General features: G+C 39.9%; 1 protein-coding gene across 2 annotated transcripts in view; it reads right to left on the bottom strand.

Moving 5' to 3' along the window:
- Positions 1 to 897: 897 nt before the first annotated feature.
- Positions 898 to 24,520, bottom strand: part of YWHAE (tyrosine 3-monooxygenase/tryptophan 5-monooxygenase activation protein epsilon) — a 51,610-nt gene continuing 27,987 nt past the window's right edge. The window contains exons 2-7 of one of the 2 annotated variants that reach the window (XM_078068091.1): positions 13,909 to 14,108; positions 9,612 to 9,718; positions 8,748 to 8,954; positions 6,498 to 6,634; positions 3,453 to 3,499; positions 898 to 1,840 (exon numbers count right to left, since the gene is read on the bottom strand). In XM_078068091.1, coding sequence (XP_077924217.1) covers positions 3,492 to 3,499; positions 6,498 to 6,634; positions 8,748 to 8,954; positions 9,612 to 9,718; positions 13,909 to 14,108 — 659 coding nt within the window. In that variant the 3' untranslated portion in view covers positions 898 to 1,840; positions 3,453 to 3,491. The remainder of the gene's footprint in view (positions 1,841 to 3,452; positions 3,500 to 6,497; positions 6,635 to 8,747; positions 8,955 to 9,611; positions 9,719 to 13,908; positions 14,109 to 24,520) is intronic. The other variant, XM_078068090.1, reaches the window with a different exon arrangement.

The following is a 24,520-nucleotide window of genomic DNA, read 5'->3' as shown; positions in this document are numbered from 1 at the left end:
GGTGATGGAGCGGATACTCTCACACATTGCTGATGGGGGGTGGGAACACGCTATGAAAGTGGAACAACCCCTTTGGAAGGAAATGGGCAGTATTTATCAGTTGAAAAGTTATGTTCCCTCCCACAGGAAATCCAGAAATGTATCATACAAATACACATGCAAATATTTAAGTGGAGACAGTTACAAGGATATTTAATGCAGCACCATTTATAATAGCAAGGCTGGAAACAATCTGAATGTCCAAAAGGAGTCAACTAGTTTTAAAAAAATCAGGAGTACATCCAGGTTACACAGTCACTCAAATTAGATCTAAATGCCTGATACAGAATGGTCTATAGTAACTAAATACCTACACACACTGATGTATAAACTATTTCTAGAAGAAACTACTTAACAATGAGTGTCTCTAGTAAGGGGGTGGCCACACAGTTCTACCATGTGTACATGTACTACTGAGAATGAATGTAATTATTTTCTGCTCCTGCCACTGACCTTTAGAAGTGGTAATGCGGGGGTAAAGTAATTTTACTTCAGCCTAAGGAAGATTATTCTGACACATTCAGCCTTATTTGGTTTACAACCCAAAATTCCATGCTAGAAAATGACCCATAACTACACCTTGTGTAAGTATGAGTTTGTACTTTAATGATTAAAATAAATACTGTGCTGCTACCTGGTTGAGAAGATAGGATAGGAATGAATTGACTTGGGTGTTCTTCAACAACCAGGTTACAGGTAGAGAAAGTTTTTTTTTCTAAAAATACGCATCATCTTTGGGAAACACAAGTGACTTGTGGAAGAAGGGGAGGAATCTTTCCACATTCAGGCAAACAATACTGTCAATGTGTTTGGACTAGAGTTTATTTTAGAAAGATAAAGGATGGAGGCGCAATAGTATTTGGCATTTTTAATTTAGGTTTGTTTTATTTAAGTTTAATGTTAATTCCATGCTGTGTTTCAGTAAGAACAATACAGATTCTGTATCTGTGGCTCCAGTCAGATATCCAGTAGTACAAATTAGCTTCAAGTTACACATACTGAACAAAAGAGGTTGAGCGAGCGAAGGGGGGGGGGGGCCCAGGGGGAAAGGGAAGGAGAAGAAACAAAGAATTGAACACGCATGCAGGCTTTTCCATACCACCTTCAATGCTAACCTGCTTTAGAGGGAGAGTAAAAGTAGGCAAGAATGAGCAGCCACGGATTGTTGAACTGTTACCAGCACCATGCTTTTCAGCAACATTTCAGCAGAGTTTGAAACACTTTTTACAGCAAAACCATTACAACAACTCTCCAAGCAATCTTTAACCACTTCAAGCTAACACCCAATTAATTTTAAACATTGGTATAAAATTCGATTTAAACAATTAGAAAAAGGAAAAATGATACCACAATGCCTCTATAGTGTGATTAACCTCTCTCTTAGATGCTTGCATCACCTAGAAATTTAATGGCTTTCGAATGTAATTTCCATTTCTAATGGTGATCTTGCCACATCTGGCAGGAGACAATACAGTAATGCTGAAAAAGCCTCTATGCAGTCCTGTTAGTGTCTTAAAGAACCTAAAAGCTGGGACCAGTAAAATCCACAGAAATTCACTCTTGCCTTTAAGAACTTTTGAAAACTGTTTAAAAAAAAAAAAAACCAACAGGGCAGGAACCTAAATTCTGAGACCAAATGTAAAAGTCAGATTTGGTGGTTCTCAGTGACAATGGGGGAATTTCCAATGGGAGCGGGATGGGAAGGAATGGGGTGGTCAGAGATGGTTTCTCTTGTTGGCTTTTATGTCTCACTGATTTTCATCTTCCACATCCTGCAGCGCTTCTTTATTCTGCTCTTCACCTGCAAAGAAGAATGAGTTAATTATTTTATACTGACTAAATTAGACTCTGTGGTAACAAAGAAAGGTATCATTCCAAGCATAGACTCCTTATATTTGCTACAAATGGTATTAAACACAGACAGCCAAAGGACTTCTATCCTCCTTGACACCCGAGATGCCTAAGCCAAGAACTGCTGCTGGATCAAGGTCCTGAATGGTCAATAATCAGGATGAAAAAAACTGATGCACAGTAAAACTATTTTTATGCTAAATAAGCTCTTAAAAGTAGACAGCCAACGTAACCATATTACTAAATGATTTTCAAGCTTTCATGTATATCTTGGGCCAAAATACTTTCTCAATAACCTCACCTCTTCAAGAATCAAGGGTACTTAGTTTTTTTTTTGGTAAAATCTACCCAACAAGCTCCATGTGAAATGCTTCAGTAGAAAACTGAGCAGTAAAATGCTCCAAAGAAGTTCTATAGTTTTAGAGGGAGGGTTCTGCTTTTTTTAAACGAGTTTACATTTTGTATCTTAGCCAGTCACACCAAACCATAAACCAAATTTCTTACTCCAGAGTGAAACGGCATGCTCAAAGTAAACCAGACCGCTGAGGTTATTAAAGAAGGGCATTTGGACCAGTTCTCTCATGCCATTTTTCTCTTCCCTTAAAACATGATGATTGGCCTGAGGAGTTTCAACTGCACTACGACATGCAACAGAAAGCCAGCTTATTCACTGGAGAATCATCTACCTATTAATAAGCATTAAATAAGTCAGCCATAATACAGAAAGCATGCAGGCTTTTGCTAAATAATAATGAAACAGGTAAAAGTTACATTGTTTTGTGCTCTAACAAATCACTACAATTCCTATGTAGTTAATACTTTGAATCAAAATAAGTATCAATTAACTAATCCAACAATCATTGCGGTTCAGACAATCCATCCATTCATATTGCTTGTTAATTAGGATGGACAAATGACACTAAGACTGGCTGCATACCAACATAAAGCATTTAACCCAGAGGAGTGCTTTTTAAACAGTCTGAAAGACCTTGATATGATAAACAATGCAGTTACAGCAACAAGGATTAGGTAAATATAGTTTTAGACATTTTAATTTCTTCTCTGACAAAAATGTTTGATATTGAAATGTGACTCTTAAAAAGTACTTAAGGTACATAAAAATTTTTGACTCATATATATAGAAAAAGACATGCAAAGAAAGACAAAAAACCATTTACTGAGGAAAGAAATGATGCACCACCCAATGGTTCCCAAAAAAATGTATTCGAACTTAGGAAATGATAGTAACATTCACGCTCATTTTTAACAGCAATACACTGCCACAAAATATGGTTAACAACAGAGCACACTCTAATTCATTTATAAGCAACCATTAGATTTGCCAAAAGTTCCAAGTAACTTTGGCATAGAATATTGTCAGATGAGTCACACCCAACCAGAGGTAGACAGGAGTAGCAGATCATAAATGTCTTAGAAGGTTTCACATCCTAGAATGTAGAACAGGCAGTTTTGTAAGCAAAAGGATGATGATATATGCAGGCATGATTAGTGAAGAACCAAAACTAAAAAGCAGAATTTGCTGTGCCATGATAATGACTTACAAAGTAGAGTTTTTAGGAAAGGAAGAGTTGGATTTTCCTTTAGGAATCTATATTGCAAGGAGAAAGGGAGGGAGAACAATCACATGAAAGCAACATTACAAGAAAAATAAACCCAGAGAGCAGGACAAAAGAAAACATCAATGATTTAGGGGAGTCAGATTTGGGTCTTTTTAACTTTGTATAAAGTTCACTCTACAAAGTATCTGTTCCTCTTACCTTTAAAAGGATGAAATAATATCCTCTTAAAAGGTATACAGAAGGGGGAAAAAAAGGTTTCTTTGGATATGTATTTCTTTGCCCACTGTTTCCTGATTTGGGGGGAAGAAGGGAACAGGCAGAGAACACACATTTCCTTTCTATGGACTTGTGTATGAAACGGTCCTCTGAACATAGGTTAAGAGAAAAGGACTGAAATCACTTGATGAGAAATAGTGGTAATGTTTATAAAGATGTTCCAACACAGACAGAAGTAAACATATTTTGCAGTTAAAAAAACATCTCAGTAAAAGCTCGGGAATCACATACACATTTCTTCCTTTAGAAACCTTTAATTCAAGTGTTTTTTTACACCATTTTTCATAATAAAATTAAAAAGAAAACTATCTAAATAATGCTCAACTAAATCCAACATCCTGGGAAGCTGCCAATTTCATGGCTGCAATTTTGCAGAGATTCTAAGACACAAAAACCAAATTAATAAAACTAATGTAATAAAAACCAATTTCCATATAGTATATGTAATACTATACCTTTTAGGAAAATAGCGAATAAATTACTAGTACCACAACGATTTGTAAATTCAGATAATTTGTTAATCTTACTAAAATGTCGAGACTACTTGAATTTTTCACTGTTACACGTATGTTTCATAATTTCAAATATTTTATCAAAAAGCTCTTAAATAAAAATTAGTCTGTTTCAACCAAATTTAATCAGTGGTCCGAGTTACAAAGTCGTAAGAACTATGAATCAAGTGGATTTTACTATATTTAAATAGAACTCTTTTAGGATTAAAGAGAAATCTATGCTGAAATGTAATAAAACATCTCTGTACAGGGGCGCCTGGGTGGCTCAGTCGGTTGGGCATCTGCCTTCGGCTCAGGTCATGATCCCGGGGGGTCCTGGGACTGAGCCCCGCACATCGGGCTCCCTCCTTGGCGGGGAGCCTCCTACTCCCTCTCCCACTCTCCCCCTGCTTGTGTTCCTGCTCTCCCTATCTCTCTCTCTCTGAAAAATAGATAAAATCTTAAAAAAAAAAAAAAATCTCTGTACAAAGAACCTTTGCAACTATGTAAAGTAGTTTCAAGAAAATACCCTATTGTAGAAGGCAATCTATTTCATAAAATGTTTGATTACCAAGAAAAAGAATTATCTTTGGTTCTATGTAAAAACAGAATGACATAGAGTTTACTCTGATTAATCAATTATTGGTTACCAGTGATAAATAAAACATTAGAAAATATACTTTATTTCCATTTAATTTTATAATCTAGCAAGCTTAGTTATAAAAGTTGGCATGAAATGTCTAAAAAAAGCAATGTTTCAACCTAGGTGACCTTGTTATTTTCACCCTCAGAAAAATGCCCCCAGAGGTCAGAGGGGTATATACCTTACTTAGGTCAATACCGCTTACCAAACTCTCCACACAGGGAGAGTTATTAGTCTTCTCTGAGGGTGACTGTGAAGAGTCCAGAGCTGTTTGGCCATTCTTCTGAGTAGTTATTGTTTAGAATACAACAGAATGTTAAAGCTGGAAGGAACCTCAAGTCATTAGTTCAGAGATGGTTGGTTTTGAATCCCCCAGACTGGCAGCGGTTGCCTGAAGTGCTGTGTTGGAAAGTAGTATGTGGCTCCATCTGGCTTTGTTGGGTAAGTGTGCAAGTAGGTCACATGTGCCACATATCTCAAACCAACCTTAGTCAAATATCTAAATATTTCATAAAGCTAGCTGGCTTTAAATGAGTCACCTAATTCTCACTTTAGTACCTAAGAAGTCTAAGATCTGACTCTATCCTTCCAGAGTAAGGAAACACAACATACAAGCCCGGAAAACCCATTTTCAGAGGTACATTTAAGAAGTGGAACGCTTCCAAAGACAGTCCAGCATGCTGGCTTAACCAACAGACACAGCCAGCCTCAAGCAATACAACATATGATTCAATTTGGGTAATATACTCTTAAAGGATCTGCAACTAAAATTGACAAACTTTTTGTTTCCACTTCCCATACCACCACCACCAACTGTAAAGCTAGCTCATAAAATGATCACATCACTCTAGTTTTTGCACTCTGTGCCCTCCACCTCCCCCCACCCACCCTTCAATGATCTATCATGGATAAAAAAGATTCTTTGGAATAAGCAGACTAAAATCTCCTTTAAAATCAACAATTATGCAAATCTGGGCATTTAGAGGATAAATATTAACTCCCCATCACAAGACTAAGCTTTGTAAAATACTATTTATAACTAAAAACAAACAACAACAAAAACAGAGACTACACTAGACCTCTTAAATAAGGACTAAGAGCAGGACATTCCATTTGCTCTATAAAATCCAGAGACAAACAAGTTCCTTCTTTAGATAAAGATTTCCAGAGAAGATGATTCATATTTACTGACACCAACTAGTTTTAACCTGAGGATACTAGTCAGCCAAGCAGTGATCGTGACATTCAAATACAATTACTTAGATCCCTAAAATTGAATCGGAGAAAGATAAAATGAGCTGCTTCCTGAGCCTCCATCTTCCAAAACAGTGAGAGAAGCAAATAAGTTTAGCTAACATTAGAGACAAAACTTTTAAAGCTTCGAATATTAAAAAAAGATCCCCCTTTCCAAACAAGTCTTTTATACATAATCGTATAGCCCCAAACGAAAACTGTACTTTGAGATCATTTGTTATAAAGGCAATAATTAAAATTTGATAGTTTGGAGGATAGGCTGAGTCTAAACTGTAGCTTAATGTGAAGAAATACCAAGAAATTCCTAAGAGTAAAAAGACCCAACAACTGAAAGAGATGCATTCAACTTCGGAGTTTCCTTACCATCACCCTGCATGTCTGAAGTCCATAGTGTCAGATTATCACGTAACAACTGCATGATAAGTGTAGAGTCCTTATAGCTTTCTTCACTCAGCGTATCCAGTTCTGCAATTGCGTCATCAAAAGCTGCTTTTGCCAACCTAAAAGTATTTACATAAATATATTACAAAAATAAGCCCAAAAACAGAAATGACATGTTAGAAATCAATCTTTTTCTTCAGGGGCGCCTGGGTGGCTCAGTCGTTAAGCGTCTGCCTTCGGCTCAGGTCATGATCCCAGGGTCCTGGGATCGAGCCCCGCATCGGGCTCCCTGCTCGGCGGGAAGCCTGCTTCTCCCTCTCCCACTCCCCCTGCTTGTGTTCCCTCTCTCGCTGTCTCTCTCTCTGTCAAATAAATAAATAAAATCTTTAAAAAAAAAAAAATCTTTTTCTTCAGTTATCCTACAGTACGTAATAGTGATACTGAGTATCTTGGGTTTTAAATACCGAAATAAAGAAAAAACAGATGTAAGTGATGAAAATTAACTTTCTATTTAATTTTGTATCTAGCAAATTTGGAGGCAAATTTTTGGAGTACTTCTTTTTAAGAAAAACAAACATTCCCCCCAATGTGGAGCTCAAACTCCTGACCTCAAGATCAAGAGTCACATGTTCTACCAACTGAGCCAGCCAGGCACCCCAGAGCACCATTTCTTACTAGGCTTTTTTTTTTTTTTTTTTTTTTTTTTTTAAAGATTATTTATTTATTTATTTGAGAGAGAGAGAATGAGAGAGAGAGCACATGAGAGGGGGGAGGGTCAGAGGGAGGAGCAGACTCCCCGCAGAGCAGGGAGCCCGATGCGGGACTCGATCCCGGGACTCCAGGATCATGACCTGAGCCGAAGGCAGTCGCTTAACCAACTGAGCCACCCAGGCGCCCTCTTACTAGGCTTTTGACAAGCATATCAGTAAACAGAATACACAGACCAAACTCTAACCTGAACCACCACCAAAATATATGCATAATAAAAGTATTACGAAGTTCTAGTCAACAGCTGACTTATTTAAAATTTTAATGTAAAAAGATGAAATGTTGGACAGCTCAGTTTAATTCCAAAGAATTTAATGTTAACAAAAGCAAAAAAAAAAACAAAAACAAAAAGGCAATATAGAACTCACAGAAATGTGATATATAAGCCATTTGCTAGAATTTAAAAGAAACAAAATCAACATTTACTGGGTACGCTGTATGATGTACACCAAGTGATGCAGGACACTAGTGAAGAAACAGAAGAAACACTCCCAGTCCACAATGAACATGTAAGAATAGAGGACTGATACATAAAACTATTATAAAACAAGTATGAAGTGCTACTCTGGAGAAAGTACTTAAACCCTAGAGAACGAGCAAATTAGGAAGTCAAATATGAACTCATCTTAAAGGGTAGGAGAAGAGCATGAACGGAACACTAAAAATTAAAGCAAATGCATAGGGGTGCCTGGGTGGATCAGTCAGTTAAGCATCTGCCTTCGGCTCGGGTCATGATCCCAGGATCCTAGGATCGAGCCCCACATCGGGGGTCCCTGCTCACTGGGGAGCCTGCTTCTCCCTCTCCCTCTGCTGCTCCCCCTACTTATGTTCTGTCAAATAAATAAATAAAATCTTTAAAAAGTAAAAATAAAAAAAATGGGGGCGCCTGGGTGGCTCAGTTGTTAGGCGTCTGCCTTCGGCTCAGGTCATGATCCCAGAGTCCTGGGATCGCGTCCCACATCGGGCTCCCTGCTCAGCGGGAAGCCTGCTTCTCCCTCTCCCACTCCCCCTGCTTGTGTTCCTGCTCTCGCTGTCTCTGTCTCTGTCAAATATATAAATAAAATCTTAAAAAAAAAAAAAAATGGAACCAACATACAAAGATGGAGAACGACTCATAATAAAATAGAAAATATGTACACTAAGAGCATAACTATATTAACATGCCTACAAAGACTAAAAGCTAATATAAAAAAAATTCTATTATAATTCCACTCTCCCACTATAAAGTTAAAAATTCAACCTACCAACAAAAATTTTCCCCATCAACATAATCCAAAACTGCTATCCTAGTGAGCTGAGATAGGGTTGGTCTTAAAATCATCCAAACAGTTTCATTAAGAGCCAAAAGAATTCTCTGTTACATGGCCAAGGCTGCAAAGGCAATCCCAGGAAACAAAACAATTCTCTTTTGTAACTTTTTTCCACTTTCACAGTGAGAGCTTTTGTTTCTCTTCCATGACTTACCTGCAGGCACGGTCGGGGGAATTAAGAATTTCATAGTAGAATACGGAAAAGTTGAGAGCAAGACCTAAGCGAATTGGATGCGTTGGTGGAAGTTCTGTCATTGCAATATCACTAGCAGCTTTATAAGCCACTAGGCTGTTCTCTGCAGCCTCCTTCCTGTCATTTCCTGTGGCAAATTCAGCCAGATACCTGTGGTAGTCCCCTTTCCTAAAACAAAACAAAACAAATAGAATTAGGAAAAATAACTTTTTAAATGAAAGTAAACTGTCGAAATTTTATAGTCTATAAAATGAAATATGTGACAAAAATATATTTAATAATTAACATGGATACTTCAATAATTTCACAAAGTCTCTTTCAGCAAAGACGGACTATTCAGTTTTTCTCCTCAGAGTTCAGAATACCAAATAAGCAAAATCCTAGAGAAATTAACTGGAAAGCCTCAAAAATCAACAAATGTATCACTGGCTACAATCAAACATAAAAAGGTGGTTCCAAAAAAACGGCATGACAGTTTGTTAATTGTGAAATAAAACTTGTACATAAAATGTTAAAATTGAACTCTGTAATACATTGCTACAGCTGGTGGGTAACTCCACACAAAAACAAATGCAAATAGCTAAAATCTAGTACTCTTACAAATAAACAGTCTGACCACCTTAAATGCAACAATAATTGTTCATTAGCAGTGAATACACAAATGAGCACTCAAAAATTAAGTTTTAAAAATCCTTCCTCCCATGTAACTATCCTTCTAACATTAAACAACTATTCTTTCAATGAAAGTTGAACACCTACACAGAAAAAGTAATTCTAGGGGGCCAACATTTAATCTGACATTTTCCCTTCTAGTATAGAACCTACATTTTATAATAGAAAACCTTGGACTCGCCAGTGTTAGCTGCTGGAATGAGGTGTTTGTCCAGTACATCCAGAATGTCACAACAGATTAACTTTAGCTCAGTCTCAACCTGAAAAAAAAGAAGTCAAAAATTGTTTAAGTCTAAGAAATTACATAAATTGACACATTCTCCCTCTAGTTTTGAGGAAGAGAGCCACAGTAAACATAACATCTCTCTCCAAACCTTCTTCCCCACTCTTGATAAAAAAGCAGAGAAAAGTTGTCTCCAGGTTATAGTAATTATCTTCCTTCTACATGCTGTTAGTTTAGTGCTTTAAAAAAACCACCACCACCACCACCACCACCACACAGGGGCACCTGGCTGGCTCAGCTGGTGGAGCATGTGACTCTTGATCGCACAGCTGAGTTCAAGCCCCACACTGGGTGTAGAGATTACTTAAAAATAAAATCTTAAAACAAAACAAAACAAAAACAAACAAACCAACAACCTCATGATTCAGCTACAGAACTGAGAGTAACACTAATTACTACTTACTAAATGCTGCACATTTATACTAATTAGCATATTTAATGAGGTAGAAACTATGTCTCCATTTACATGGGGAAGCAAAGATTATGGTATCTGGCCAAAAATCAACAACTTAAAGAACTTCAAAAGGGAGATCCAGGATTTGAACCCAGACAGGCTGTAAAGCCTAAGGTCACAGTTTACAAGGGATGGAATAAAAATTCAAACCCAGGCACAGTCTGCCTCCAATGCCCGTATTTCTAACCACTACTATGCTCAACAGCCAATCACTTTAGTGGCTGAGATCCATAGTCCGTTATTAGCACCAAAAATCTGTACACTAAAGTAAATATTGCCACTTATCTAAAATTTATCACACTAAAAATGCATACCACCACCGAATACACATACATTATCTTGTTCTCTGTTTTCTATTAATTCATGGTGACACTACTGACCTTTCCAAGTTCTTCTTATGCCGTCCGGAACCTTCTTTCCATTGTAAAGAATTCCCCTCTTCTCTCTTCTATAATCTCATCCTGATCTTTCCTGAAAAAACTACCTCACTTGTGTCTTTTCAAGTGGCAATTACTAGAGGACCAAGACAACTTCTGAATTCTCCTAGCTCCCCACCGACTCAGTATAACTGGCTATTACTCCAAACAGCTCCTCTTTGGAAGCTCATCCTCCATGTTCTAATTTCTAAGAATCTGTCATCAGTGGATCTCTATAGGTCTTTCATCCATATTCATAGCCTATCCCTCTAATACCTGGTATCACACCAAGGTATTACACCCATGTTCCTTTCAACACAGTTCCTTGATCTCAACTCCATGACCTTTTTTGTCAATATCCCTAACTCTGTTGCTTTATCCAAGTCTTAAATTCTACTATTTTACTACTGGACTGTAACTTCATTTTTTACTTCCTTTATTCCTGTTATTCCTACTTAGGGACACATCAAGACACCCAGCCTCTTGAATCTTTCATCTTTCCCCAATTTATCAGTCCCTCTCTTTGCTTCCTTCCCTACTTAGTCCATATGCCACAATTTAGCACAGAGACTTCTCTCTCTTCAGCACTTTTAACTTTCTCATTTCATCATCCTGCTGAGACACCAAACTTTTCTACTGACAATCCATATTCTTGTTCCAACATATTTGAGGTTAATGGACACACTGATATCCTTCTTTGTGACCCCAGGTATGTTAATCAATCACTCAGAACCTTAGTTTTCCCATCTATAAAGTAAAACAATAACCTATTCTTTACAGAGTCATTTAAATACCCTACCTTGCACAATTATATGTACTTTATAAAAAATATCTCCCCATTCAAAATGGTGTCCAACAGAGGTAGAGATGATTAATAAATGTAGTTTCTGGGGATGCCTGGGTGGCTCAGTCGGTTAAGTGTTCTGCCTTCAGCTCAGGTCACGATCCCAGGATGCTGGGATCGAGTCCCGCGCATCAGACTCCTAGCTTGGCGGGGACCCTGCTTCTCCCTCTGCTTGTGCTCTCTCTCTCTCACAAATAAATAGAATCCTTAAAAAAAAAAAAAAGGGGGGGGGCGCCTGGGTGGCTCAGTCGTTAAGCGTCTGCCTTCGGCTCAGGTCATGATCCCAGGGTCCTGGGATCGAGTCCCACATCGGGCTTCCTGCTTGACAGGAAGCCTGCTTCTCCCTCTCCCACTCCCCCTGCTTGTGTTCCCTCTCTCGCTGTGTCTCTCTCTGTCAAATAAATAAATAAAATCTTAAAAAAAAAAAAGGTAGTCTGTTTTCCTTCTTCCTACCAATTTCATTCCCCGGGCTACTTCGGGAGTCTTCCTGTAAATTTCCCTCGCTGTATTCTAAACATGTATATATGTGCCTCTTTCACCAGGATCAGTTTCTGCAGTAGTCCTATTGACATTCTGGGCCAGATAATTCTTTGCTCTGTGGTGCTGTCCTATGCCCAAGGGGATATACAGCAAGCAGCATCCCTGTCTCTACCCACTGGATGCCAGTAGCACCCACCAAGTTGTGACAGCCAAGAATGTCTTCAAAGATTGCCAAATGTTCTCTGAAGAGCAAAATCACCTCTAGTTGAAAACCACTGACTAGATCAATAGCTACTGTACTTTTTTCACAAAAACTCACGGTAAGAAAAATTACATGTATTTATATAAACAAATGTAATATCTGAAACAGTAACTTCATGAAACGTCCAATGCCCTCTAACATTTTCTATTCTATTAAAAAAAAAAAACAGTGCAAGACTGTTGAATCACAGATCTGTACCTCTGAAACAAATAATACACTATATGTTAAAAAAAAAAAAAAGAAGAAGAAGATAGCAGGAGGAGAAGAATGAAGGGGGGGAAATCGGAGGGGAGACGAACCATGAGAGACGATGGACTCTGAAAAACAAACTGAGGGTTCTAGAGGGGAGGGGGTTGGGGGGATGGGTTAGCCTGGTGATGGGTATTAAGGAGGGCACGTTCTGCATGGAGCACTGGGTGTTAGATGAAAACAATGAATCATGGAACACTACATCAAAAACTAATGATGTATGGTGATTAACATAACAATAAGAAATTAAAAAAAAAAACCAATGACTAGACTGAGCCTCCATAAGCATAGTAACATTATTTGTCTCATCTTCACACCACAGCACCTAGCAAATTGTGTGTTGTTGTTGTTGTTGTTGTTGTTTTCTGGTAAAGACTTTATTTATTTGACAGAGAGACACACAGCCAGAGAGGGAACACAAGCAGGGGGTGGGAGAGGGAGAAGCAGGCTTCCCGCTGAGCAGGGAGCTCGATGTGGGGCTCGATCCCAGGACCCTGGGATCATGACCCGAGCCGAAGGCAGATGCCTAACAACTGAGCCACCCAAGCGCCCCTGTGTGGTTCTTAAGAAGTACAAAAACACTTGCTAAATTCTCCTGAATGGTAATTTCAAGTCACTCAATGAAGCATTTTGCAGCTAACTCAACAAAAATAAAGATTAAATTATTTCTCTACTTGTGTGGTGTTCAAAACTGAACGCCCTCTGCAGCTTCCAGAGAAAAATTCTTCATCTCTTTCCTGAAATATTGTATAGACTATATTCCCTAATCCAAGTAAAAAATGCAAATCCATTAAAATATAAAATGTTATTACACACGTATACAACACATGCGTACTAGGCTGTGATCTAAAATGTCCAAAACCTGGGGCGCCTGGGTGGCTCAGCCATTAAGCGTCTGCCTTCGGCTCAGGTCATGATCCCAGGGTCCTGGGATTGAGCCCTGCATCAGGCTCCCTGCTCAGCAGGAGGCCTGCTTCTCCCTCTCCCACTCCCCCTGCTTGTGTTCCCTCTCTTGCGGTCTCTCTCTGCCAAATAAATCTTTAAAAAAATTAAAAAATAAAAATAAAATAAAACGTCCAAAACCGGGGCACCAAGGTAGCTCAGTCAGTTAAGCACCTGCCATCAGCTCCGGTCATGATCCCAGGGTCCTGGGATGGAGCCCCACGTCAGGCTCCCTGCTCAGTGGTGAGCCTGCTTCTCCCTTCCTCTCTGCCCCTCCCCCTACTTGCACGCTCTCGCTTTCAAATCAATGAATCAATCAATCTTAAAAGAGATGTCCAAAACCTGGGGCACCTGGCTGGCTTAGCCAGAAAGAGCATGCCACTCCTGATCATGGGGTCATGAGTTCAAGCCCCACACTGGGTATAGAGATTAAATTAATAAAACTTTAAAATAAAATATCCAAAACCAGATGCCAAGAAGGCATCTTTCTTTAAAGATGTGTAGGATATGATAATCTCACCATTTGCCGATATTCCCGAATCATTTTTAGTTTGTCTTCTCCTCCCTTGTTTTCTTCTTTCTGTTCAATGCTGCTGATTATTCTCCAGGAAGCTCTTCTGGCTCCAATCACATTTTTATATGCAACAGATAGGAGGTTTCTTTCTTCAACTGTCAACTCCACATCCATCCCTGCTACTTTCTTCATTGATTCCACCATTTCTGTAAGGGAAAAGTAAAATCAGACCTTACAGAGTAAGTTTTGTTATACAATATCCCTTCACAATAGGTCTTTTTTTCTGTCAAGCTAGTATAAAAAGGCAAGAATTTTTTTTTTAAAGATTTTATTTATTTATTTGACAGAGAGAGAGACAGCGAGAGAGGGAACACAAGCAGGGGGAGTGGGAGAGGGAGAAGCAGGCTTCCCGCCGAGCAGGGAGCCCGATGTGGGACTCGATCCCAGGACTCTGGGATCGTGACCTGAGCCGAAGGCAGACGCTTAACGACTGAGCCACCCAGGCACCCAAAAAGGCAAGAATTTTAACAAAAATACAATCATCGAAACTAGGAGAGGTGCCTAGGTAACTCAGTTGGGCATCTGCCTTTGGCTCGGGTCATGATCCTGGGGTCCTGGGACCGAGCCCCGCACTGGGGTTCTCCTCTCTCTCCCTGCCCCTTCTCTCAAACAAATAAATGAAATTTTTAAAATTTTAAAAAACTGAGTAAAAAAACTAAAAACATGTAAAAGAAAGTAAACTAAAAGCCAAGAACAAGAGAATCTGTAATAAAAGACGTATAGAATCAAAACTTCATATAATTCAAAACTGTAATTCACAGCATGGTTTGGAAGGATCTAACTCATTAAATAAGGGAACTGGAGAGGGCACCTGGGTGGCTTAGATGGTTAAGCGTCTGCCTCCCGCTCAGGTCATGATCCCATGGTCCTGGGATGGAGCCCCACATAGGGCTCCCTGCAGGGAGCCTGCTTCTTCCTCTCCTTCTGCTCCCCCTGCTTGTGCTCTCTCACTCTGTCAAATAAATAAAATCTTTAAAAAAGGGGGGGGGGCGCCTGGGTGGCTCAGATGGTTGAGCATTGGCCTGGAATCGAGCCCCACGTCCGGCTCCTGGCTCAGTGGAGAGCCTGCTTCTCCCTCTGCCTCTCCCCCTGCTCGTGCTCTGTGTCTCCAATGAACAAATAAAAAATCTTTAAAAGGGGCGCCTGGGTGGCTCAGTCATTAAGTGTCTGCCTTCGGCTCAGGTCATGATCCCAGAGTTCTGGGATCAAGCCCCGCATCAGGCTCCCTGCTCACTGGGAAGCCTGCTTCTCCCTCTCCCACTCCCCCTGCTTGTGTTCCCTCTGCTTGTGTTCTCTCTCTTGCTGTGTTCTCTGTCAAATAAATAAAATCTTAAAATATATATATATTTAAAAAATAAAAAGGGAACTAGGGAGACACCTGCCCATTTCCTAGTACAAATAATTGAGCTGGCAGTTTAGATAAAAATTAAAAAGTTATAGGCTCTAGGGGCGCCAGGGGTGGTGCAGTCGGTTCAGTGTCCGACTCTTGGTTTCCGTTCAGGTTGTGATCTCAGGGTGGAAGGGCCAAGCCCTGCGCTCAGCAGGGAGTCTGCTTGTGTTTCTCTTTCCCTCTCCTCCTGCCCCTCACCCCCGCCCCACCACTCTCTAAAATAAATCTTAAAAAAAAAAGTTATAGGCTCTAAAATATATTTTCTTACAAATAAATTATTTCCCAAGTAAATACAAATAAACTGTATTTCAAAGTCATGGGAGGAAAGAACATTCATATAGCAAACATAACATCTGAGCATCTAGTTAATCACAAACACAAACCAAACTTATCTTTGGATGTTTCCATCCTTCCTCCTTTAGGACATTGTCCACCTCATATGAATTCAATTAACTAGCAAAACTTCTAATGGTTCCTATTTGTTACCACTAGGTGGCGACCAAAGAAAGGGGCCCAGATAAATCTTAGGAGATCCCCAAGTAAAGGAAAAAATAGGTAACACAATGCACATGAGGGGCCCCTAGGTGGCTCAGTCAGTTAAGCATCTGACTCTTGATCTCAGCTCAGGTCTTGATTTCAGGGCCATGAGTTCAAGCCCCACACTGGGTAAGGAGCCTACTTAAAACAAGGGGCACCTGGGCAGCTCAGTTAAGCGTCTGACTTGATTTCGGCTCAGGTCCTGATCTCAGGGTTGTGAGATCGCGGCCTCTCCCTCTGCCCCTTCCCACTGCGTACATGCTCTCTCTCTACTCTAATAAATAAATAAATCTTTAAAAAAATAGAACAACGCATGTGAATGCAGAGGAAGAACCAAAAACAGCTCAATGAACACTAACCTAATAAATATATTAATGAAAACTATGCCTTTAGAAAAGACTAAACGCCATATTACCATATGCATAGCTCTCCAATTTCACTGATTCAGAATCTTTGGTCCTAAGACCCAAGAATCTGCATTTTAACAAGCACCCTTAGCTTACATTAACACTAAACATAAGGAATACCTTAAGGTACGATGCAGATGGTAACTTTATGAAACACTGCTTAATAGCTAAATTATGTGTAATCCCAGGGAAATACGTTTAAAAACATTATCCTTTCAGGAATATCAGGAAATTATAATAGAAACATTAAGATGGTAAGGTCTTTGGAAAACAGTTTGGTAGTTCTTATACAGTTAGAACACCTTAAGACTCAGCAATTACACTACTAGGTATTACCCAAGAGAAATGAAAACATATCTTCACAAAGACTTTTTACAAAAATGTTCATTCACAGCAACTTTATTCAAAATAGAGAAGATGAAAACAACCCCAAAGTCCATGTATACAATGGAATACTATTCAAGAACAAAAAATAAACCATGGATATGAGTAACAACATGGATGTACAAAATCATGCTAATTGAAAAAAGACCAAAAAAAAAAAAAACCTGTCTAATTCATTTTAAGTTCTAGAAAATGCAAAACTATAAAGATAACAAAGTGGTTACCAAAGTATGGGGGTGAAGTGAGGAGAGCTTGTGTGCAAAGGAAATTTGGGGAGTAAGAGTTGTTCTACTGTGGTGGTTATACAACTGAATAGATTTATCAAAACACTGAATAGATTTATCGAAACACTGAAATGTACAGCTTAATCCTTGAATAACACAGGAGAGCAGAGGGGGCAGACCCACCAAGCAGTCACAGTCAGAAATCCAAGTATATCTTTTGACTCCCCAAAAACTTTACTAATAGTCTACTGTTGACGAGAAGTCTTGCTGATAATTAACACATATTTCTGTGTATTATATGCATTATATACTGCATTCTGCAATAAAGCAAGCTAAAGGAAAGAAAATGTTATAAAGAAATTGTAAGAGAAAAAATGTATTTACTGGGGAAAAAAAAAATCCGAAAAATCTGCCACGTAAGTGGACTGACACAGTTCAAACCCATGTTGTTAAAGACTTGTCAACTGTACACGTAAAAGAGATTTTATCGTATCCAAATACTTTAATAAGGCAGATTTCTAAAATGTAATTCTGGAACATTAAAGAAAAATATTAGGGGGCACCTGGGTGGCTCAATCACTAAGCGTCTGCCTTCGGCTCAGGTTATGATCTCAGGGTCCTGGGATCGAGCCCCGCGTCGGGCTCCCTGCTCAGCAGGAGGCCTGCTTCTCCCTCTCCCACTGCCCCCGTTTGTGTTCCCTCTCTCGCTGTCAAATAAATAATCTCTAAAAAAAAAAAAAATGTATTAGGAAGTACAGTAGTAAGACCATTAATTCATTTGTGGAAGCCTGGCATTCATTTGAAACATCTTTTTTAAATTATAGCCATGAAGGGGCACCTCGGTGGCTCAGTTGGTTAAGCAACTGCCTTCAGCTCAGGTCATGATCCTGGGGTCCTGGGATCGAGCCCCACATCGGGCTCCTTGCTCAGCGGGGAGCCTGCTTCTCCCTCTCTCTGCTATTCCACCTGCTTGTGCTCTCTGTCAAATAAAATCTTTAAAAAAAAAAAGAAGTACAGTCATGGGAAAAAAAGGTAAATTCAGGGGCAGTGGAGTCAGAGGGTAATTTCAAGCTCACTTGCATACTAGTTTTTTCTGTTTTTGTTTTTTTTCCAAAAACTAACAAATTAAACATGCCTCAGAAGTGAACCAGTAATTCGCTTTTCTAAATTGGCCCCAACAAAGCAATTTAAAAAGTAACCTAGCTACACCAAAAAGACCATTAATCCTTTTAAACTGTAGGACTCTGCAACATTATATATGAAAAAAACTATACACAAATATCTAATACCACACCAAAAATTTAAAAGTATGTCTCTGGGTACTATTCCAAAATAATAATTTACATTTCCTTCACTTTTCTATGCTTTAAAATTTTTCAACATTTTTTAAAGAGGTTTATTTATTTGACAGAGCTAGCACAAACAGGCGGAGCGGGAGAAGCAGGCTCCCCGCAGAGCAGGGAGCCCGATGTGGGGCTCGATCCCAGGACCTTGGGATCATGACCTGAGGCGAAGGCAGACGCTTCATGACTGAGCCACCCAGGCGCCCCAAAATTTCTCAACATTTCAACAATATTTTTACAGTAAGGGGGGAAGAAAGGGGAAAAATATATTTAAAGCACTCAATGATATTCTATCCCAGATTCAATTAAATATAACATTCTCTTCATTTAGAAAGCCAAAAACAAGGCAAGACAGACCATGGTACAACTACAGAAGCAGCAGTTGTCCAGTTTTAGTAAGTAACAGCTTTATTGATCATTCACATATACAATTCACCCATTTAAAATGTACAATTTAGTGGTAGTTTTAGTATATTCGCAAAGTTGTACAACCATTACCACAACCAATTTTAGAATATTTTCATCACTTGAAAAAGAAACGCTCCATACCCATTAGCAGTCACTTCCCACCTACCCCCAATTCCCTCAACTCTAGTAACCACCTACTTTAATCTCTATGGATTTACCATTCTGGATATTCCATATAAATGGAACCATATACAGAAATACCTTGTTTTATTATGCTTCACAGAATTGTTTTTGTTTTTGTTTTTGTTTTTTTTTTACAAACTGAACGTTTGTGGCAACCCTGTGTGAAGGAAGTCTATCGGTATCTGATTTCCAACAGCATTTGTTCATGTTTCTCTGTCACAATAATTCTCTCAATATTTCAAACTTTTTCATTATTATATTTATTATGGTGATCTGTGACCAGTTATCTCTGATGTTACTATTCTAATCGTTTTGGGGCACCACAAACCACACCCATAAGATGGCAAACTTAATCGACAAATGTGTTCTGACGGTTCCACTGACCTGCCTGCCATTCAGTGCCATGTCATGTCTCCCCACCCTCCACCATCTCTCCCCCTCTCCTCAGGCCTCCCTATTCTCTGAGACACTACAATACTGAAATAAGGTCAATTAATAACCCTAAAATGGCCCCTAAGTCAAGTGAAAGAAAGAGTCACACATCTCTCACTATAAATCAAAAGCTAGCAATGATTAAGCTTAGTAAGGAAGGCATGCTGAAAGCTGAGACAAGCCAAAAGCTAGGCCTCTTACGCCAAACAATCTTCCAAGTTGTGAATACAAAGTAAAGGTTCTTGAAGGAAATGAAAAGTGCTTTACCAGTTAACATAGGAATAGAAGCAAAACAGCCCTATCAGTGATAGTTTCGGAGGAAGTTTTAGTGGTCTGGATAGAAGATCACACAAGCCACAACATTCCCTTAAGCCAAACCTAATCCAGAGCAAGGCCCCAACTTTCTTCTATTATATGAAGGTTGAGAGAGGTGAGGAAGCTGCAGAAGAAAAGTTGCAGGACAGCAGAGGTTGGTTTGGTTCATGAGGTTTAAGGGAAGAAGTCATCTCCGTAACAAGGTCAAGCATGTAGAAGCTACAACAAGTTATTCAAAAGATCTAGCTAACATCATTAACGAAGGTGGTTACACTAAACAAAAGATTCTCAGTGTAGAGGAAACAGCCTTATCTAAGACTTTCACAGCCAAAGAGAAGCCAAAGCCTGGCTTCACAATTTCAAAGGACAGGCTGACTCTTGTTAGATAGGAGCTAATGCAGCTGGTGAATTTAAGTTGAAGCCAATGCTCATTGACCATTCTGAAAATCCTAGGCCCTTAAGAATTATACTAAATCCAGGGTGCCTGGGTAGCTCAGTTGGTTAAGCGACTGCCTTCAGCTCAGGTCATGATCCTGGAGTACTGGGATCGAGTCCAACGTCGGGCTCCCTGCTCAGCAGGGAGTCTGCTTCTCCCTCTGACCCTACCTCCTCTTGGGCTCTCTCTCTCTCAAATAAATAAATAAAATCTTAAAAAAAAAAAAAAAAGAATTATGCTAAATCCAGTGTCTGGCTGGTTCAGTCTGTAGAGTATGCAACTCTTGATCTCAGGGTTTTGAGTTCGAGCCCCACGCTGGATGTAGAGATTACTTAAAATTACAATCTTAAGAGGCGCCTGGGTGGCTCAGTCGTTGGGCGTCTGCCTTCGGCTCAGGTCATGGCCCCAGGGTCCTGGGATTGAGCCCCACCATCCGGCTCCCTGCTCCGCGGGAAGCCTGCTTCTCCCTCCCCACTCCCCCTGCTTGTGTTCCCTCTCTTGCTGTGTCTGTCAAATAAACAGAAATCTTAAAAATATATATATATATTAAAAACAAGAAAAAACAAGTAGGCTAAATCTACTCTCCCTGTGCTGTTTAAGGGAACAAAGCCTGGATGACAGCACATGGTTTACTGAGTGTTTTTTAAGATTTATTTATTGGGGGGGAGGGGCAGAGGGAGAGAGGGAATCCCAAGCAGACTCCCTACCAAGTGGGGAGCCCAACATGGGGCTCAATCCAGTAACTGTGAGATCATGACCGGAGACTAAACCAAGAGCCAGTCGGCTTAACCGACTAAGCCACCCAGGCACCCTGGTTTACTGAGTTTTTTAAGCCCACTGTTGAGACATACTGCTCAGAAAAAGATTCCTTTCAAAATATTACTGCTCAATGACAATGCACCTGGTCACCCAAGAGCTCTGATGGAGCTGGACAAGATTAATGTTTTCACATGCCTGCTAACACAACATCCATTCTGCATTCCAAAGATCAAGGAGTAATTTCAACTTTAAATATTATTTAAGAAATACATTTGAGGGGTGCCTGACTGGCTCAGTCAGTAGAGCACGCAACTCTTGATCTTGGGGTCATGTGTTCAAGCCCCACGTTGGGTGTAGAGCTTACTAAGGAAGGGGAGGGAGGGAGGGAGGGGAGGAAAGAATTTTGTAAGGCTACAGCTGTCATAGTCATTCCTCTGATGGATCCAGGTAAAATAAACTGAAAAGCTTCTGGAAAGGAATCATCATTCTTGATGCCGTTAAAAACACTCATGACTGATGGGAGGAGGTCAATATATCAGCATTAACAGGAGTTTGGAAGAAGTTGATTCCAATCCTCATGGATGACTCTGAGGGGGTTCTAGACTTCAGTGAAGGAAGTTAACTTCAGATGTGGTAGAAATAGCAAAAGAACGAGAATTAGAAGTGGACCTAACCTGGGGCACCTGACTGGCTCAGTCAGTATAGCATGAGGCTCTTGATCTCGGGTCATGAGTTTGAGACCCATGTGGGGTGTAGACATTACATAAATAAACTCTTAAAAAGTGGACCTAATCAAAACCAAAATGAGATATATCACCTGTCAGAATCACTAGTATCAAGAAGACAAGAAATAGGGCACCTGGGTGGCTCAGTTCTTGAGCGTCTGCCTTCGGCTCAGGTCATGATCCCAGGGTACTAGGATCAAGCCCCGCATCGAGCTCCCTGCTCCATGGGAAACCTGCTTCTCTCTCTCCCACTCCCCCTGCTTGTGTTCCCTCTCTCCCTGTGTCTCTGTCAAGTAAATAAAATCTTAAAAAAAAAGAAAGAAAGAAGTGTTGGTAAGCATGTGGAGAAAAAAGAACCCTAACGCACCTTTGGTGGGAAGGTAAACTGGTGTAGCCACTGTGGAAAAACAGTACGGAGATTCCTCAAAAAATTAAAAACAAAAATACCATATGATCCAATAATTCCACTACTGAGTATTTACTCAAAGAAAATGAAAACACTAATTTGAAAAGATATATGCACCTCTGTTTATCGCAGTATTATTTACAACAACCAAGACAGAGAAGCAACTTAAGTGTCCCATCGGTAGATGGATAAAGAAGATACGTGTGTATAAACGCACACACACACACACACACACACATATATCCCTATAATGGAGTATTACTCAGCCATAAAAAAGAATGAGATATTGTCATTTGCAACAACATGAATGGACATAAAGGGTATTGTGCTAAGTGAAATAAGATCAAGAAAGACAACCATATGGTTTCACCTATATATGAAATCTAACAAACAAAATAAATGAGTGAACAAACAAAAAAGCAGAAACAGACCCATAAATACAGAGAACAAACTGGTGGTCGTCAGAGGAAAGGGAGGTAGAGGGATGGGCAAAATGGTGAAGGGGAATGGGAGGTACGGGCTTCCAGTTATGGAATGAATAAGTCACAGGGGTGAAAGGTACAACATAGGGAATATAGTCAGTGGTGCTCTAATAATGTATGGTGGGGCACCTGGGTGGCTCAGCTGGTTAAGCGTCTGCCTTCAGCTCAGGTCATGATTCCAGGGTCCTGGGATCAAGCCCCGCATCAGGCTCCCTGCCCAGCAGAGAGTCTGCTTCTCTGTCTGCCCCCGCCCAACTGAGCGAGCACTCTTGAGCTCGTGTGTGCTCTCTCCCTCAAATAAATAAAATCTTTTTTTTTTTTTAAGATTTCTTTTATGTATGTATCAGAGAGAGAGAGAGCACAAGCAGGGGAAGTGGCAGGCAGAGGGAGGAGCAGGCTCTCCGCAGAGGAAGGAGCCCAATGCAGGACTCAATCCCTGATATCATGACCTGAGCCGAAGGCATATGCCCAACCGACTGAGCCACCCAGGCGCCCCAATAAATATCTTAAAAAATAAAAACAAGTGTTGTATGGTGACAGATGGTAGCTATACTTGTGGTGAGCACAGCATAATGCATAGTCATTGAATCACTATGTTGTAAACCTGAAACTAAAGTTAACATTGTAAGCTGTACCTCAAAAAAAAAAAAAAAAGTAACAAAATAAAGTGGACCTGAAGGTTGACTCAATTGCTTCGATCTCATGATAAAACAAGTAAATTAGGTTGCTTCTTATGAATGGAACTAAGAAAATGGTATCTTGAGATGAATTTACTTAGACTTAGTTAATAAAGCAGCGGCAGGGTTTAAGAAGCTCGACTCCCAATTTTGAAAGAAATTCTACCATGTGTAAAATGCCATCAAACAGCATCCCATACTATAGAGAAACTGCTCCCGAAAAGAAGTCAATCGATGCAGAAAAACTTCATTTGTTGGCACACCTGCCCTTACCTTCAGCAACCACCACCCTTATCAGTCAGCAGCCATCAACAGAGAGGCAATACCTTCCACCAGCAAAAGATGACTCACTGAAAACTCAGATACAGTTAGCATTTTTTAGCAATAAAGTATTTTTAATTAAGGTATGTAATTTTTTTTAGACATGACACGCATACTTAATAGACTACAGTATATTGTAAAGATAACTTTTACAGGCACTGGCAAACCAAAAAATTCATCTGACTCGCTTTATTGCAATGTTCACTTTATTCCGGTAGTCCGGAACCAAACCCTCAATATCACCAAGTATGCCTGTAACATGTTGTCTTGTAACTGGCTTCTTTCCCTTAGCATTTCTCTAGGTTCACCCAGAGCGCAGCACCTAACCATATACTTCATATACTACATGGATATACCACATTTTATTTATACATTTATAGTTAATGGACATTTGAGGTGAATTTTCACTTTCTGGCTATTATGAATAATGCTGCTATGAACATAAATTTATGTAAGTATGCTTTCAGGTCTCTTGCATATATACCTAGGAGTGAAACTGCAGGCATAATAACGTTTTTTTTATTACGTTATGTTAATCACCATACATTACATCCTTAGTTTTTGATGTAGTGTTCCATGATTCATTGTTTGCGTGTAACACCCAGTGCTCCATGCAGAACGTGCCCTCTTTAATACCCATCACCAGGCTAACTCATCCCCCCACCCCCTCCCCTGGCATAGTAACGTTTTGAAGAAGGAACTGCCAAACTCTTTTTCTCGAGGCATGCACTATTTTTACATTCCTACCAACAATATAGGAAGATTCTAATTTCCCCATACTCTCACCAATATTTGCTAGTTTCTTAGAAGGGGGGGCGCGCCTGGGTGGCTCAGTGGGTTAAGTGTCGGCCTTGGGCTCAGGTCATGATCTCAGGATCCTGGGATCAAGCCCCGCACTGGGTCCCTGCTCAGCAGGGAGCCTGCTTTTCCCTCTCCCTCTCCCTCTGCTGGCTCCCACTACTTGTGCTCTCTCACGCTCGCTCAAATAAATAAATATTTTTTTTTTAAAGATTTTATTTTTTTGACAAAGAGAGACACAGTGAGAGAGGGAACGCAAGCAGGAGGAGTGGGAGAGGGAGAACAGGCTTCCCACGGAGCAGGGAGCCCAATGCGGGGCTAGATCCCAGGA

The sequence above is a fragment of the Halichoerus grypus genome, chromosome 2 (assembly GCF_964656455.1).
Source record: "Halichoerus grypus chromosome 2, mHalGry1.hap1.1, whole genome shotgun sequence".
NCBI lineage: Eukaryota > Metazoa > Chordata > Mammalia > Carnivora > Phocidae > Halichoerus > Halichoerus grypus.
This window is presented reverse-complemented; position numbering and strand designations above follow the sequence as displayed.